General features: G+C 41.4%; 1 protein-coding gene across 3 annotated transcripts in view; it reads left to right on the top strand.

Annotated features, from left to right (window-relative positions):
- Nucleotides 1-4860: 4860 nt before the first annotated feature.
- The window catches only part of GABRR1 (gamma-aminobutyric acid type A receptor subunit rho1), a 42560-nt gene continuing 33945 nt past the window's right edge, over nt 4861-13475 (top strand). For 2 of the 3 annotated variants that reach the window (XM_079939776.1, XM_079939774.1), the window contains exons 1-2: nt 4861-4985; nt 12526-12974. In XM_079939776.1, coding sequence (XP_079795902.1) covers nt 12853-12974 — 122 coding nt within the window. In that variant the 5' untranslated portion in view covers nt 4861-4985; nt 12526-12852. The remainder of the gene's footprint in view (nt 4986-12525; nt 12975-13475) is intronic. The other variant, XM_079939775.1, reaches the window with a different exon arrangement.

The following is a 13475-nucleotide window of genomic DNA, read 5'->3' as shown; positions in this document are numbered from 1 at the left end:
TTGTGATCAGGAGAGGTTTTTTATGGAGGAAAAGAGCTAAACAGGATGGTTTGGATGTGGATGAACTTTCAAGGTGAGAAAATTGGGGCAATTATGGTATGGTGTTTAAAAAATTAAACCAATACTAGTCATAAATAATTTTTGTTTCAAACATTGTTGTTAAAAATGCTCCCAAGATGTATTAATACATGAGGATCTGAAATTGTTTATAATATTTTAGAATATTTTGAAATTAAACTTAGACAAAAATGTAAACAAATTTATACATTATCTTCCTTAGGAAATAAAAGCATTGGGCATTTAATAGGTTCATTTATTCATTTACTAAATATTTATTGAGCACCTACTGTTTACCAGCTAATGTTCTAAGTGATGAGCAAAACAGATATGCCTCACTGATGATTAAAATCTTAGGGATATCAACAAGGTCTGTTCAGATCACAAGATTTACACAGTTAAATAAAGTCAACTCTAGGTAACTAGAAGCTTCTTGTTAATTTAGACTTCCCACCAATCATGCAGATTTCAGTATAGATGGTGGGTAGTCTCCAGATAGCCTATTGTCATTGCTATATTAAATAACTTGAATTAAATAATCTAAGTGCTTTTAGTGGGATTGGTGGTTCAACAGGGAAGGGGCCACAGGGAAATGACAAAGAGAGTGCACATTACAGATGGGCTTTAAAAGACCTAGGGATCAAGGACTCTGACCTGAATTAAAATAGCGATGCAGAAGGGGGTGGATGCTTGCCATAAATACCACAGCCTTCTCAACATGCCTCAGATTAATGGCCTGACTGACATTTTGTCCCCTCTCTCTTTAGTCTGGATGCTCTGACCGATCTGGAATGTTTAGCTCTACATATAAAGTGGACCAAGGAGGAAAGGGGCCCAGTAAACCCCAGCAAAAGGGGTTTATAGGAATCGAAGTTGCGATTCAAGTCACTGCTACCTGATTCCTAAGATGGAAAGCAAAACTGGGCAGTTTGGCAGACTGTTGAGTGTTCCCCCCAGTTTATTCTCCTTTTTTCCCATAGCGATGGAGTTTTAGCTAGACAGAAGGTGACTCAGCTAGAGGCTGCATTTCTCAGACTCCTCACAGCTAGGAGTGGCTACGTGGCCAAGTTCTTGCCAGTGGAATATGAATAAAAGTGATGAGTACAGCTCTTGTGTCACTAGCGAAATTGCTTGCCTTTCGTTTCTTCTCTTTGCCTCTCCCGGTGGCCTGGGCCACAATCTTAGAGGCAACCCAATTTTAACCATGCATCTAAGGACCACACGCTAAGAAGAAGCAACAAGACAGAAAGGCCATCATATGGAGCAGATATCCCCATCAGCCTGGACTATTTGCCTCTGAACTTTTACTTTTCTACCTTATTTGTTGATCTTTAAATGTCTTGATGACAGCAGCAGCTGAATTTGTAGGCTAGGCAATACAGTGAGTAATACACTGTTGTATCAGGGATGCTTCTGGTCATTGTTTCAACAGATTCCTTTCCTTTGTTCTTTCACTTATGCCTAATTCCTTACCTGGCAAGGTCCAGTCCAATCCATGCTGGGAAACCACATTTAGGCACTGAACTCAGAGCCAGAGAATTATTGGTGGGCATGTAGCTAGAGAATGTTCTAGAGGGAGCAACTCGAAAACAGTTAATGTGGGCCTGGGGTCATCGTCCGGGAGCAGTTGGGAGCACGGTGTCTGAAGCTGACCCTCTCAGTCAGTGAGTGCCTATGGTGTGGAGTGTTGGCTGGTTCTGAGGGCGGCAGCCAAGGGGACACTTGCAGAGCCTAGAAGAGGCAATGAGAAAGCAAGCGAGCCCCAACTGCTGCCTGGTCCTTTCTCCACGGAAGGAGTTACTACCCTGGCTGCCTTACGTTGATGTAGGGAAGGGCATGATGATTGAGGAATAAAAAGGGAAGTGGGAAAAAGAGAAGACTGGTATACTGAGTAAAGGGAAAGGAGGGTTTGGTAAAACAAAACAAAACCAAAGAAAGAAAGAAAGAAACCAAAAAACACAGTGGTTTTTAAAATTGGTCTGGAAATCCAATACTTGGGTAAGTCAGTCTGGATCCCCAGTAAGGCTTGATTCTGCTTCCTAACTCCTCTGCCTTCCTGAATCTGGGGGTTGGCCCCAGCTGGTTCTCTCAGGCCCATGTGCTCTTGACAACTCCTCCCATGTCTGTGTCCTGCAGAGAGGGCACAGATACTCTGCAGCAGAGTCATGTGGTGTTAATGGGAAAACAATTTTTTTATTAAGAGCACTTACAAGCAGGGAAGTAGCAAAGTGCACATGGCTTTCTGATCCCCCTGAGTTGGGTTGGGCCAAGTGCACATGGCTTTCTGATCCCCCTGAGTTGGGTTGGGCATGGTTGGCCAGGGCCCTCCCAAGACAGGGCCCTTGCCCTCCGGTTCTGCCATGGGAACTTCCTGGTAGAGGAAGAAGTGGCCTTGTTGGGAAGGCTCAGCAGCTGGTATCAGTCTGTTCTCCCACAGAGCTAACCCAGACCTACTGAGCCAGCTCTCTGCTAAGCTACAGAGAAAAGGTTAAGAAATGCATGTGTGAGGCCATCCGGATTTGCTCTTTGGTTATGTCCAGGCTCCTGGCCCCTGGCGCTAGTCCAGGGTCCTCCAAATAAGAAAGAAAGACATTTTCTAATCTGAGCATCAAAAAGCCATTTAGGGACTTGCCTGGCGGTCCAGTGGTTAAGACTCTGAGCTTCCACTACAGGGGGCACGGGTTTGATTCCTGATTGGGGAACTAAGATCCCGCAGGCCACACAGTGTGGCCAAAAATAAAAAAAAAAAAGCCATCTAAAGTCTCCCTCAGTGCCTTTGTGGCCTGAGGTTTTTAATGTACTCAACTCCAGAATGTTACCTATTTGCTACTTTGGCTCTTCAGATCAGCAAGTCACTATCAGTTAAGTATCTAATCGTGCTTAGCTTATAAGATGTGATGGAGACATCACATATTCTGCCTTTATTTCTGTATGTTGAACTGTTTCCAACATGTGTTTATTTAAAATGCTTTAGGCTGATTTATATAAGAGGATTGAATCATGACTCATATAACTATAAAATGAACATGTGTCAAAGATTTTGTTTAACTCATTAATTAGTGAGGGGACCAGTAGGATGTTATAACTGGTTCAAATGAGGATTTGATTTACAGAGATTTATATTTCCTAGTGGACGAAAGGAATAATTTGCATAGCTATGGACAGGAAAGATATGCATTACTATCAGTTTTCTACATGTTAATATCTACCTTTCACAGAGTTGTAAAATAGCCTGGTCAAAGACAATCAACCCTCCTACACTGTTGGTGGGAATGTAAATTGGTATAGCCACTGTGGAGAACAGTATGGAGGTTCCTTAAAAAACTAAAAATAGGGCTACTATATGATCTAGTAATCCCACTCCTGGGGATATATCTGGAGAAAACCATACTTCTAAAATATACATGCACCCCAATGTTCATTGCAGCACTATTTACAATAGCCAAGACATGGAAGCAACCTAAATGCCCATTGACAGACGAATGGATAAAGAAGATGTGGTACCTATATACAATGGAATATCACTCAGCCATAAAAAAAAGAATGAAATAATGCCATTTGCAGCAACATGGATGGACCTAGAGAATTCTACGTGAAGCCAGACAGAGAAGGACAAATATCATATGATATCACTTATATGTGGAATCTAAAAAAATGGTAAATGAACTTATTTGCAAAACAGAAATTAGACTAACAGACGTAGAAAACAAACTTATGGTTACCAAAGTGGAAAGGCAAGGTGGGGAGGGATAATAGGAGTTTGGGATTAACATATACACACTACTACACATAAAATAGATAATCAACAAGGACCTACTGTATAGCACAGGGAACTCTTACTCAATACTCTGTAATAACTTATATGGGAAAAGAATATGAAAAAGAATAGATATATGTATATGTATAGCTAAGTCACTTTGCTGTACCCCTGAAACTAACACAACATTGTAAATCAAATATACTCCAATATAAAAAATAAAGAAAAAATGAAAAAATACAATAACAGAACATATTTACCACTCTCCACATCAAAACAAAACAAAACAAAAACGAAGATAATCCAAACCACATCCCTAGAGGATCAGAAAATCCCTGGAGGGTTCACTGGACAAGACTTAGCCTTCTGTTGAAAGGACCCCCAGTAATCTCTTTTGCCCATTTCAAAGTTTGACAGCTTTTCCTGACAGTCTTCCTTCCCCTGTGATCATACATAATTTCAAAGAAAGATTATTCTTGATCAACAAGATTATTCTTTTTTTTTTTGTGGTACGCGGGCCTCTCACTGCTGTGGCCTCTCCCGTTGCGGAGCACAGGCTCCGGACGCGCAGGCTCAGCGGCCATGGCTCACGGGCCTAGCGGCAGCATGTGGCATCTTCCTGGACCGGGTCACGAACCCGTGTCCCCTGCATCTGCAGGCAGACGCTCAACCACTGTGCCACCAGGGAACCCCCATAGCAGAGTCTTTGATCAAGCATCAAAGGAAAAGAAAAACTATCTACAGTGTTAAAAAACAAAATTCAAACAAGTAAATTTTGAAGCTCTTATTGACTTTATTCAATTCATGAATCAGGCAGCGTTCAGTCTAGCAAGGAGCTAGAAAGGAGCTCCGAGGAGTGGTACAAAATAAAAGACTGTTACAGGCAGAAGGGAGTGGGAACACTAGGTAAAAAAGCAGGTTGGTTGTTGCAAGATTACTTTCCTTTAGGGGACAGCAGGGGCCAACCAGGCAGATTAGCTAGCTAGCGCTTATCAAATGACACCTCATTGGCTGGTTTAAGATTCCATTTCAACTTCCGGGAAGATGGCGGAAGCGTAGACGCGGAGATCACCTTCCTCCCCCCAGATACACCAGAAATACATCTATATGTGGAACAACTCCTACAGAACACCTACTGAACGCTGGCAGAAGACCTCAGACCTCCCAAAAGGCAAGAAATCCCCCACGTACCTGGGTAGGGAAAAAGAAAAAAGAATAAACAGAGACAAAAGGATAGGGACGGGACCTGCTCCAGCGGTAGGGAGCCGTGAAGGAGGAAAGGTTTTCACACACTAGGAAGCCCCTTCACGGGCGGAGACTGCGGGTGGCGCAGGGGGAAAGCTTCGGAGCCGCGGAGGAGAGCGCAGCCAGAGGGGTGCGGAGGGCAAAGCGGCGAGATTCCCGCACAGAGGATCAGGGCCGACTGGCACTCACCAGCTCGAGAGGCTTGTCTGCTCCCCCGCCGGGGCGGGCGGGGCTGGGAGCTGAGGCTCGGGCTTCGGGCGGAGCGCAGGGAGAGGACTGGGGTTGGCAGCGTGAACACAGCCTGCAGGGGGTTAGTGCGCCACGGCTAGCCGGGAGGGAGTCCGGGGAAGAGTCTGGACCTGCCGAAGAGGCAAGAAGAGAGACTTTTTCTTACCTCTTTGTTTCCTGGTGCGCGAGGAGAGGAGATTAAGGGCGCCGCTTAAAAGAGCTCCAGAGACGGGCGCGAGCTGCGGCTATCAGCGCGGACCCCAGAAACGGGCATGAGACGCTAAGGCTGCTGCCGCCACCAGGAAGCCTGTGTGCAAGCACAGGTCACTATCCACACCCCTCCCGGGAGCCTGTGCAGCCCACCGCTGCCAGGGTCCCGTGATCCAGGGACAACTCCCCCGGGAGAACGCACGGCGGCCTCAGGCTGGTGCAACGTCACGCCGGCCTCTGCCGCAGCAGGCTCGCCCCGCACTCCGTGCCCCTCCCTCCCCCCGGCCTGAGTGAGCCAGAGCCCCCGAATCAGCGGCTCCTTTAACCCCGTCTTGTCTGAGCGAAGAACAGACGCCCTCAGGCGACCTACACGTAGAGGCGGGGCCAAATCCAAAGCTGAGCCCCTGGGAGCTGTGAGAACAAAGAAGAGAAAGGGAAATCCCTCCCAGCAGCCTCAGGAGCAGCGGATTAAAGCTCCACGATCAGCTTGATGTACCTGCATCTGTGGAATACCTGAATAGACAACGAATCATCCCAAATTAAGGAGGTGGAATTTGAGAGCAAGAGTTATGATTTTTTCCCCTTTTACTCTTTTTGTGAGTGTGTATCTGTATGCTTCTGTGTGAGATTTTGTCTGTATAGCTTTGCTTCCACTATTTGTCCTAGGGTTCTATCCGTCCGTTTTTTTCTCTTAATTATTTTTTTATTTTAATAACTTTATTATATTTTATCTTACTTTATTTTATTTTACTTTATCTTTTTTTCCTTCCTTCCCTCCTTCCTTCATTCCTTCCTCCTTCCCTCCCTCCCTCCTTTCTTTCTTTCTACTTCTACTAATTCTTTCTACTTTTTCTCCCTTTTATTCTGAGCCGTGTGGATGAAAGTCTCTTGGTGCTACAGCCAGGAGTCAGTGCTTTGCCTCTGAGATGGGAGAGCCAACTTCAGGACACTGGTCCACAAGAGACCTCCCAGCTCCACATAATATCAAATGGCGAAAATCTCCCAGAGATCTCCATCTTAACACCAGCACCCAGCTTCACTCAACGACCAGCAAGCTACAGTACTGGACATCCTATGCCAAACAACTAGCAAGACAGGAACACAACCCCACCCATTAGCAGAGAGGCTGCCTAAAATCATAATAAGTCCACAGACACCCCAAAACACACCACCAGATGTGGACCTGCCCACCAGAAGGACAAGATCCAACCTCATCCACCAGAACACAGGCACTAGTCCCCTCCACCAGGAAGCCTACACAACCCACTGAACCAACCTCAGCCACTGGGGACAGACACCAAAAACAACGGGAACTACGAACCTGCAGCCTGCAAAAAGGAGACCCCAAACACAGTAAGATAAGCAAAATGAGAAGACAGAGAAACACACAGCAGATGAAGGAGCAAGATAAAAACCCACCAGACCTAACAAATGAAGAGGAAATAGGCAGTCTACCTGAAAAAGAATTCAGAATAATGATAGTAAAGATGATCCAAAATCTTGGAAATAGAATGGACAAAATGCAAGAAACATTTAACAAGGACCTAGAAGAACTAAAGATGAAACAAACAACGATGAACAACACAATCAATGAAATTAAAAATACTCTAGATGGGATCAATAGCAGAATAACTGAGGCAGAAGAACGGATAAGTGACCTGGAAGATAAAATAGTGGAAATAACTACTGCAGAGCAGAATAAAGAAAAAAGAATGAAAAGAACTGAGGACAGTCTCAGAGACCTCTGGGCCAATATTAAACGCACCAACATTCGAATTATAGGGGTTCCAGAAGAAGAAGAGTAAAAGAAAGGGACTGAGAAAATATTTGAAGAGATTATAGTTGAAAACTTCCCCAATATGGGAAAGGAAATAGTTAATCAAGTCCAGGAAGCACAGAGAGTCCTATACAGGATAAATCCAAGGAGAAATATGCCAAGACACATATTAATCAAACTGTCAAAAATTAAATACAAAGAAAGCATATTAAAAGCAGCAAGGAAAAACAACAAATAACACACAAGGGAATCCCCATAAGGTTAACAGCTGATCTTTCAGCAGAAACTCTGCAAGCAGAAGGGACTGGCAGGACATATTTAAAGTGATGAAGGAGAAAAACCTGCAACCAAGATTACTCTACCCAGCAAGGATCTCATTCAGATTTAATGGAGAAATTAAAACCTTTACAGACAAGCAAAAGCTGAGAGAGTTCAGCACCACCAAATCAGCTCTACAACAACTACTAAAGGAATTTCTCTAGGCAAGAAACACAAGAGAAGGAAAAGACCTACAATAACGAACCCAAAACAATTAAGAAAATGGGAATAGGAACGTACATATCAATAATTACCTTAAATGTAAATGGACTAAATGCTCCCACCAAGAGACACAGATTGCCTGAATGGATAAAAAACAAGACCCATATATTTGCTGTCTACAAGAGACCCACTTCAGACCTAGAGACACATACAGACTGAAAGTAAGGGGATGGAAAAAGATATTTAATGCAAATGGAAAACAAAAGAAAGCTGGAGTAGCAATTCTCATATCAGACAAAATAGACTTTAAAATAAAGACTATTAGAAGAGACAAAGAAGGACACTACATAATGATCAAGGGATTGATCCAAGAAGAAGATATAACAATTGTAAATATTTATGCATCCAACATAGGAGCACCTCAATACATAAGGCAAATACTAACAGACATAAAAGGGGAAATCGACAGTAACACATTCCTAGTAGGGGACTTTAACACCACACTTTCACCCATGGACAGATCGTCCAAGATGAAAATAAATAAGGAAACACAAGCTTTAAATGATATATTAAACAAGATGGACTTAATTGATATTTATAGGACATTCCATCCAAAAACAACAGAATACACATTTTTCTCTAGTGCTCATGGAACATTTTCCAGGATAGATCATATCTTGGGTCACACAAATCAAGCCTTGGTAAATTTAAGAAAATTGAAATTGTATCAAGTATCTTTTCCGACCACAACACTATGAGACTAGATATCAATTACAGGAAAAGATCTTTAAAAAATACAAATGCATGGAGGTTAAACAATACACTACATAATAACGAAGTGATCACTGAAGAAATCAAAGAGGAAATTAAAAATACCTAGAAACAAATGACAATGGAGACACGACGACCCAAATTCTATAGGATGCAGCAAAAGCAGTTCTAAGAGGGAAGTTTATAGCAATACAATCCTACCTTATGAAACAAGAAACATCTCGAATAAATAACCTAACCTTGCACCTAAAGCAATTACAGAAAGAAGAACAAAAAAACCCCAAAGTTAGCAGAAGGAAAGAAATCATAAAAATCAGATCAGAAATAAATGAAAAAGAAATGAAGGAAATGATAGCAAAGATCAATAAAACTAAAAGCTGGTTCTTTGAGAAGATAAACAAAACTGATAAACCATTAGCCAGACTCATCAAGAAAAAAAAAGGAGAAGACTCAAATCAATAGAATTAGAAATGAAAATGGAGAAGTAACAACTAACACTGCAGAAATAAAAAAGATCATGAGAGATTACTACAAGCAACTCTATGCCAATAAAATGGACAACCTGGAAGAAATGGACAAATTCTTAGAAATGCACAACCTGCCAAGGCTGAATCAGGAAGAAATAGAAAATATGAACAGCCCGATCACAAGCACTGAAATTGAAACTGATTAAAAATCTTCCAACAAACAAAAGCCCAGGACCAGATGGCTTCACAGGCAAATTCTATCAAACATTTAGAGAAGAGCTAACACCTATCCTTCTCAAACTCTTCCAAAATATAGCACAGGGAGGAACACTCCCCAACTCATTCTACGAGGCCACCATCACCCTGATACCAAAATCAGACAAGGATGTCACAAAGAAAGAAAACTACAGGCCAATATCACTGATGAACATAGATGCAAAAATGCTCAACAAAATAGTAGCAAACAGAATCCAACAGCACATTAAAAGGATCATACATCATGATCAAGTGGGGTTTATTCCAGGAATGCAAGGATTCTTCAATATATGCAAATAAATCAACATGATACACCATATTAACAAATTGAAGGAGAAAAACCATATGATCATGTCAATAGATGCAGAGAAAGCTTTCAACAAAATTCAACACCCGTTTATGATAAAAACCCTGCAGGAAGTAGGCATAGAGGGAACTTTCCTCAACATAATAAAGGCCATATATGACAAACCCACAGCCAACATCGTCCTCAATGGTGAAAAACTGAAAGCATTTCCACTAATATCAAGAAGAAGACAAGGTTGCCCACTCTCACCACTCTTATTCAACATAGTTTGGGAAGTTTTAGCCTCAGCCATCAGAGAAGAAAAGGAAATAAAAGGAATCCAAATCAGTAAAGAAGAAGTAAAGCTGTCACTGTTTGCAGATGACATGATACCATACATAGAGAATCCTAAAGATACTACCAGAAAACTACTAGAGCTAATCAATGAATTTGGTAAAGTAGCAGGATACAAAATTAACGCACAGAAATCTCTGGCATTCCTATACACTGATGATGAAAAATCTGAAAGTGAAATCAAGAAAATACTCCCATTGCAACAAAAAGAACAAAATATCTAGGAATAAACCTACCTAAGGAGACAAAAGACCTGTATGCAGAAAATTATAAGACACTGATGAAAGAAATTAAAAATGATACAGGTAGATGGAGAGATATACCATGTTTTTGGATTGGAAGAATCAACATTGTGAAAATGACTCTACTACCCAAAGCAATCTACAGATTCCATGCAATCCCTATCAAACTACCACTGGCATTTTTCACAGAACTAGAACAAAAAATTTCATAATTTGTATGGAAACACAAAAGGCCCCGAATAGCCAAAGCAATCTTGAGAAAGAAAAATGGAGCTGGAGGAATCAGGCTCTCTGACTTCAGACTATACTACAAAGCTACAGTAATCAAGACAGTACAGTACTGGCACAAAAACAGAAAGATAGATCAATGGAACAGGATAGAAAGCCCAGAGATAAACCCACGCACCTATGGTCATCTTATCTTTGATAAAGGAGGCAGAAATGTACAGTGGAGAATGGACAGCCTCTTCAATAAGTGGTGCTGGGAAAACTGGACAAGTACATGTAAAAGTATGAGATTAGATCACTCCCTAACACCATACACAAAAATAAGCTCAAAATGGATTAAAGACCTAAATGTAAGGCCAGAAACTATCAAACTCTTAGAGGAAAACGTAGGCAGGACACTCTATGACATAAATCACAGCAAGATCCTTTTTGACCCACTTCCTAGAGAAATGGAAATAAAAACAAAAATAAACAAATGGGGCCTAATGAAACTTCAAAGCTTTTGCACAGCAAAGGAAACCATAAACAAGACCAAAAGACAACCCTCAGAATGGGAGAAAGTATTTTCACATGAAGCAACGGACAAAGGATTAATCTCCAAAATTTACAAGCAGCTTATGCAGCTCAATAACAAAAAAACAAACGACCCAATCCAAAAATGAGCAGAAGACCTAAATAGACATTTCTCCAAAGAAGATATACAGACTGCCAACAAACACATGAAAGAATGCTCAACATCATTAATCAGTAGAGAAATGCAACTCAAAACTACAATGAGATATCATCTCACACCAGTCAGAATGGCCATCATCAAAAAATCTAGAAACAATAAATGCTGGAGAGGGTGTGGAGAAAAGGGAACACTCTTGCACTGCTGGTGGGAATGTGAATTGGTACAGCCACTATGGAGAACAGTATGGAAGTTCCTTAAAAAATTAAAAATAGAACTACCATATGAACCAGCAATCCCACTACTGGGCATATAACCTGAGAAAACCATAATTCAAAAAGAGTCATGTACCAAAATGTTCATTTCAGCTGTAATTACAATAGCCCGGAGATGGAAACAACCTAAGTGTCCATCATCGGATGGATGGATAAAGAAGATGTGGCACATATATACAATGGAATATTACTCAGCCATAAAAAGAAACAAAATTGAGCTATTTGTAATGAGGTGGATAGACCTAGAGTCTGTCATACAGAGTGAAGTAAGTCAGAAAGAGAGAGACAAATACTGTATGCTAACACATATATATGGAATTAAAAAAAAAAAAGTCATGAAGAACCTAGGGGTAAAACAGGAATAAAGACACAGACCTACTAGAGAATGGACTTGAGGACACGGGGAGGAGGAAGGGTAAGCTGTGACAAAGCGAGAGAGAGGCATGGACATATATACACTACCAAACATAAGGTAGGTAGCTAGTGGGAAGCAGCCGCATAGCACAGGGAGATCAGCTTGGTGCTTTGTGACCGCCTGGAGGGGAGGGATAGGGAGGGTGGGAGGGAGGGAGACGCAAGAGGGAAGAGATATGGGAACATATGTATATATATAACGGATTCCTTTTGTTGTAAAGCGGAAACTAACACACCATTGTAAAGCAATTATACTCCAATAAAGATGTTAAAAAAAAAAAGATTCCATTTCTGGGAGAGCTAAAACGAATGAAGTTGTCTCCTTTTGGTGATGTGGAGCTTAGCATAAGCAACTCCATTTTGGGCCTCTGTCTTGTTTTTAACAATAGATAACTCAGACTTAATTGCTATTGTTAATTTATTACTGATATTTTCCAAGTGTGAAAAGTCTGATGAGGTTCACAGTATGAATAGTACTACTGATAAGAGAATTTCACTCTTACTGTGCAAAAAACAAAGACCAAAAAAAAAAGCCTCCTTCCCCCTAGCCCTCCCAACCGCAGCCAGATAGATAACGGCACAGGTACAGAGCCCTGAGTTTCCACAGATTCAACCACAGGAAGGAGTGAGGGTGGGGAACCATCCAAATCCAGCCCTCAGCTAAAGCAAATAATAATGGCGAAAAGCTTTAAATAGATCCAGGGAGGAGCTCATTTTCGGGGCATAAGAAGCAGTGCAGCACCTCAGGTATGCCTTGTTTCAGAAATTGCTTTGGTTTGTTTTTACTTCCTTCTATTCTGTTGGAACAGAAAATACAGACCTTTTACGAACGTATTCACCACGTCTGACGATGAACTCATTTAGACCAGCCAAAATAATTGTCCGACAGGGACACAGGACTTCAACCTCAGTTCAGAAAATCCCTGACATCTGACGTAGGAGGATTTATAGGTTTAGTGGAAATTGCTTTTTCTCCTGCCCTCCAGATTACAGACTGTGGGTTGATTTTTTTTTTTTTTTTGCATGAGTAAACATCTTTCTAATAATGAACAGAACAATAATGTGTTAAGAGAGAAAAAGAACATCCTTTTCCTTTTTTGCTGTTTCTTGAGAGAACTGTTTGGATTTGGAAACGCATGCTGGCTGTCCAGAACATGAAAGTTGGCCTTTTCCTTTTGTGGTGGCCATGGGCTTTGGCTACTGAAAGCAGAGTGCACTGGCGAAAAAGAGACGTACAGGAGATGTCGAAGAAAGGCAGGTGAGTGGACTTCCCCTGATTGAGAATTTAGGGGAAGAGGGTATGTAAAGCAAGCTTCTGGTTTTGTTGTGGAATCGTTTACAATATATGGTGTTTCCCGTGGATGCCTTTTGCCTTTTTACTCCTTTTCCCTTTGTTTTCCTGCTTCCGCCTACTCCCCCATTTAGGAAGTTAGAATTATGTTTTCTTTTTAAATGATGCTAGATTTGATACAGTGCTATCATTGCATATTCTTCAATCTCTTAGGAATTGTCCTGGGTAAAAGTAGATACTGGATAAAAGAATATATGCACATTAAAAAAAAATAAGGGCAGTTATTTGATGTGTGCATCCTAGGTTGGAGCAAATCTGGGAATTCTCAAATAACCCATGGGACCTCTAATTAGTGAGAATGATTCTGTGAGTTCTAATTATTTCTGCTAGATGTGTAAGTCCCTTTTAACATCTTTTAAAAGAAAAGAAAGCAGCTGTCTTCAAGCTGTGTGGCTAGGAGGATCGTTA

Source organism: Stenella coeruleoalba, assembly GCF_951394435.1.
Source record: "Stenella coeruleoalba genome assembly, chromosome: 12".
Taxonomy (NCBI): domain Eukaryota; kingdom Metazoa; phylum Chordata; class Mammalia; order Artiodactyla; family Delphinidae; genus Stenella; species Stenella coeruleoalba.
This window is presented reverse-complemented; position numbering and strand designations above follow the sequence as displayed.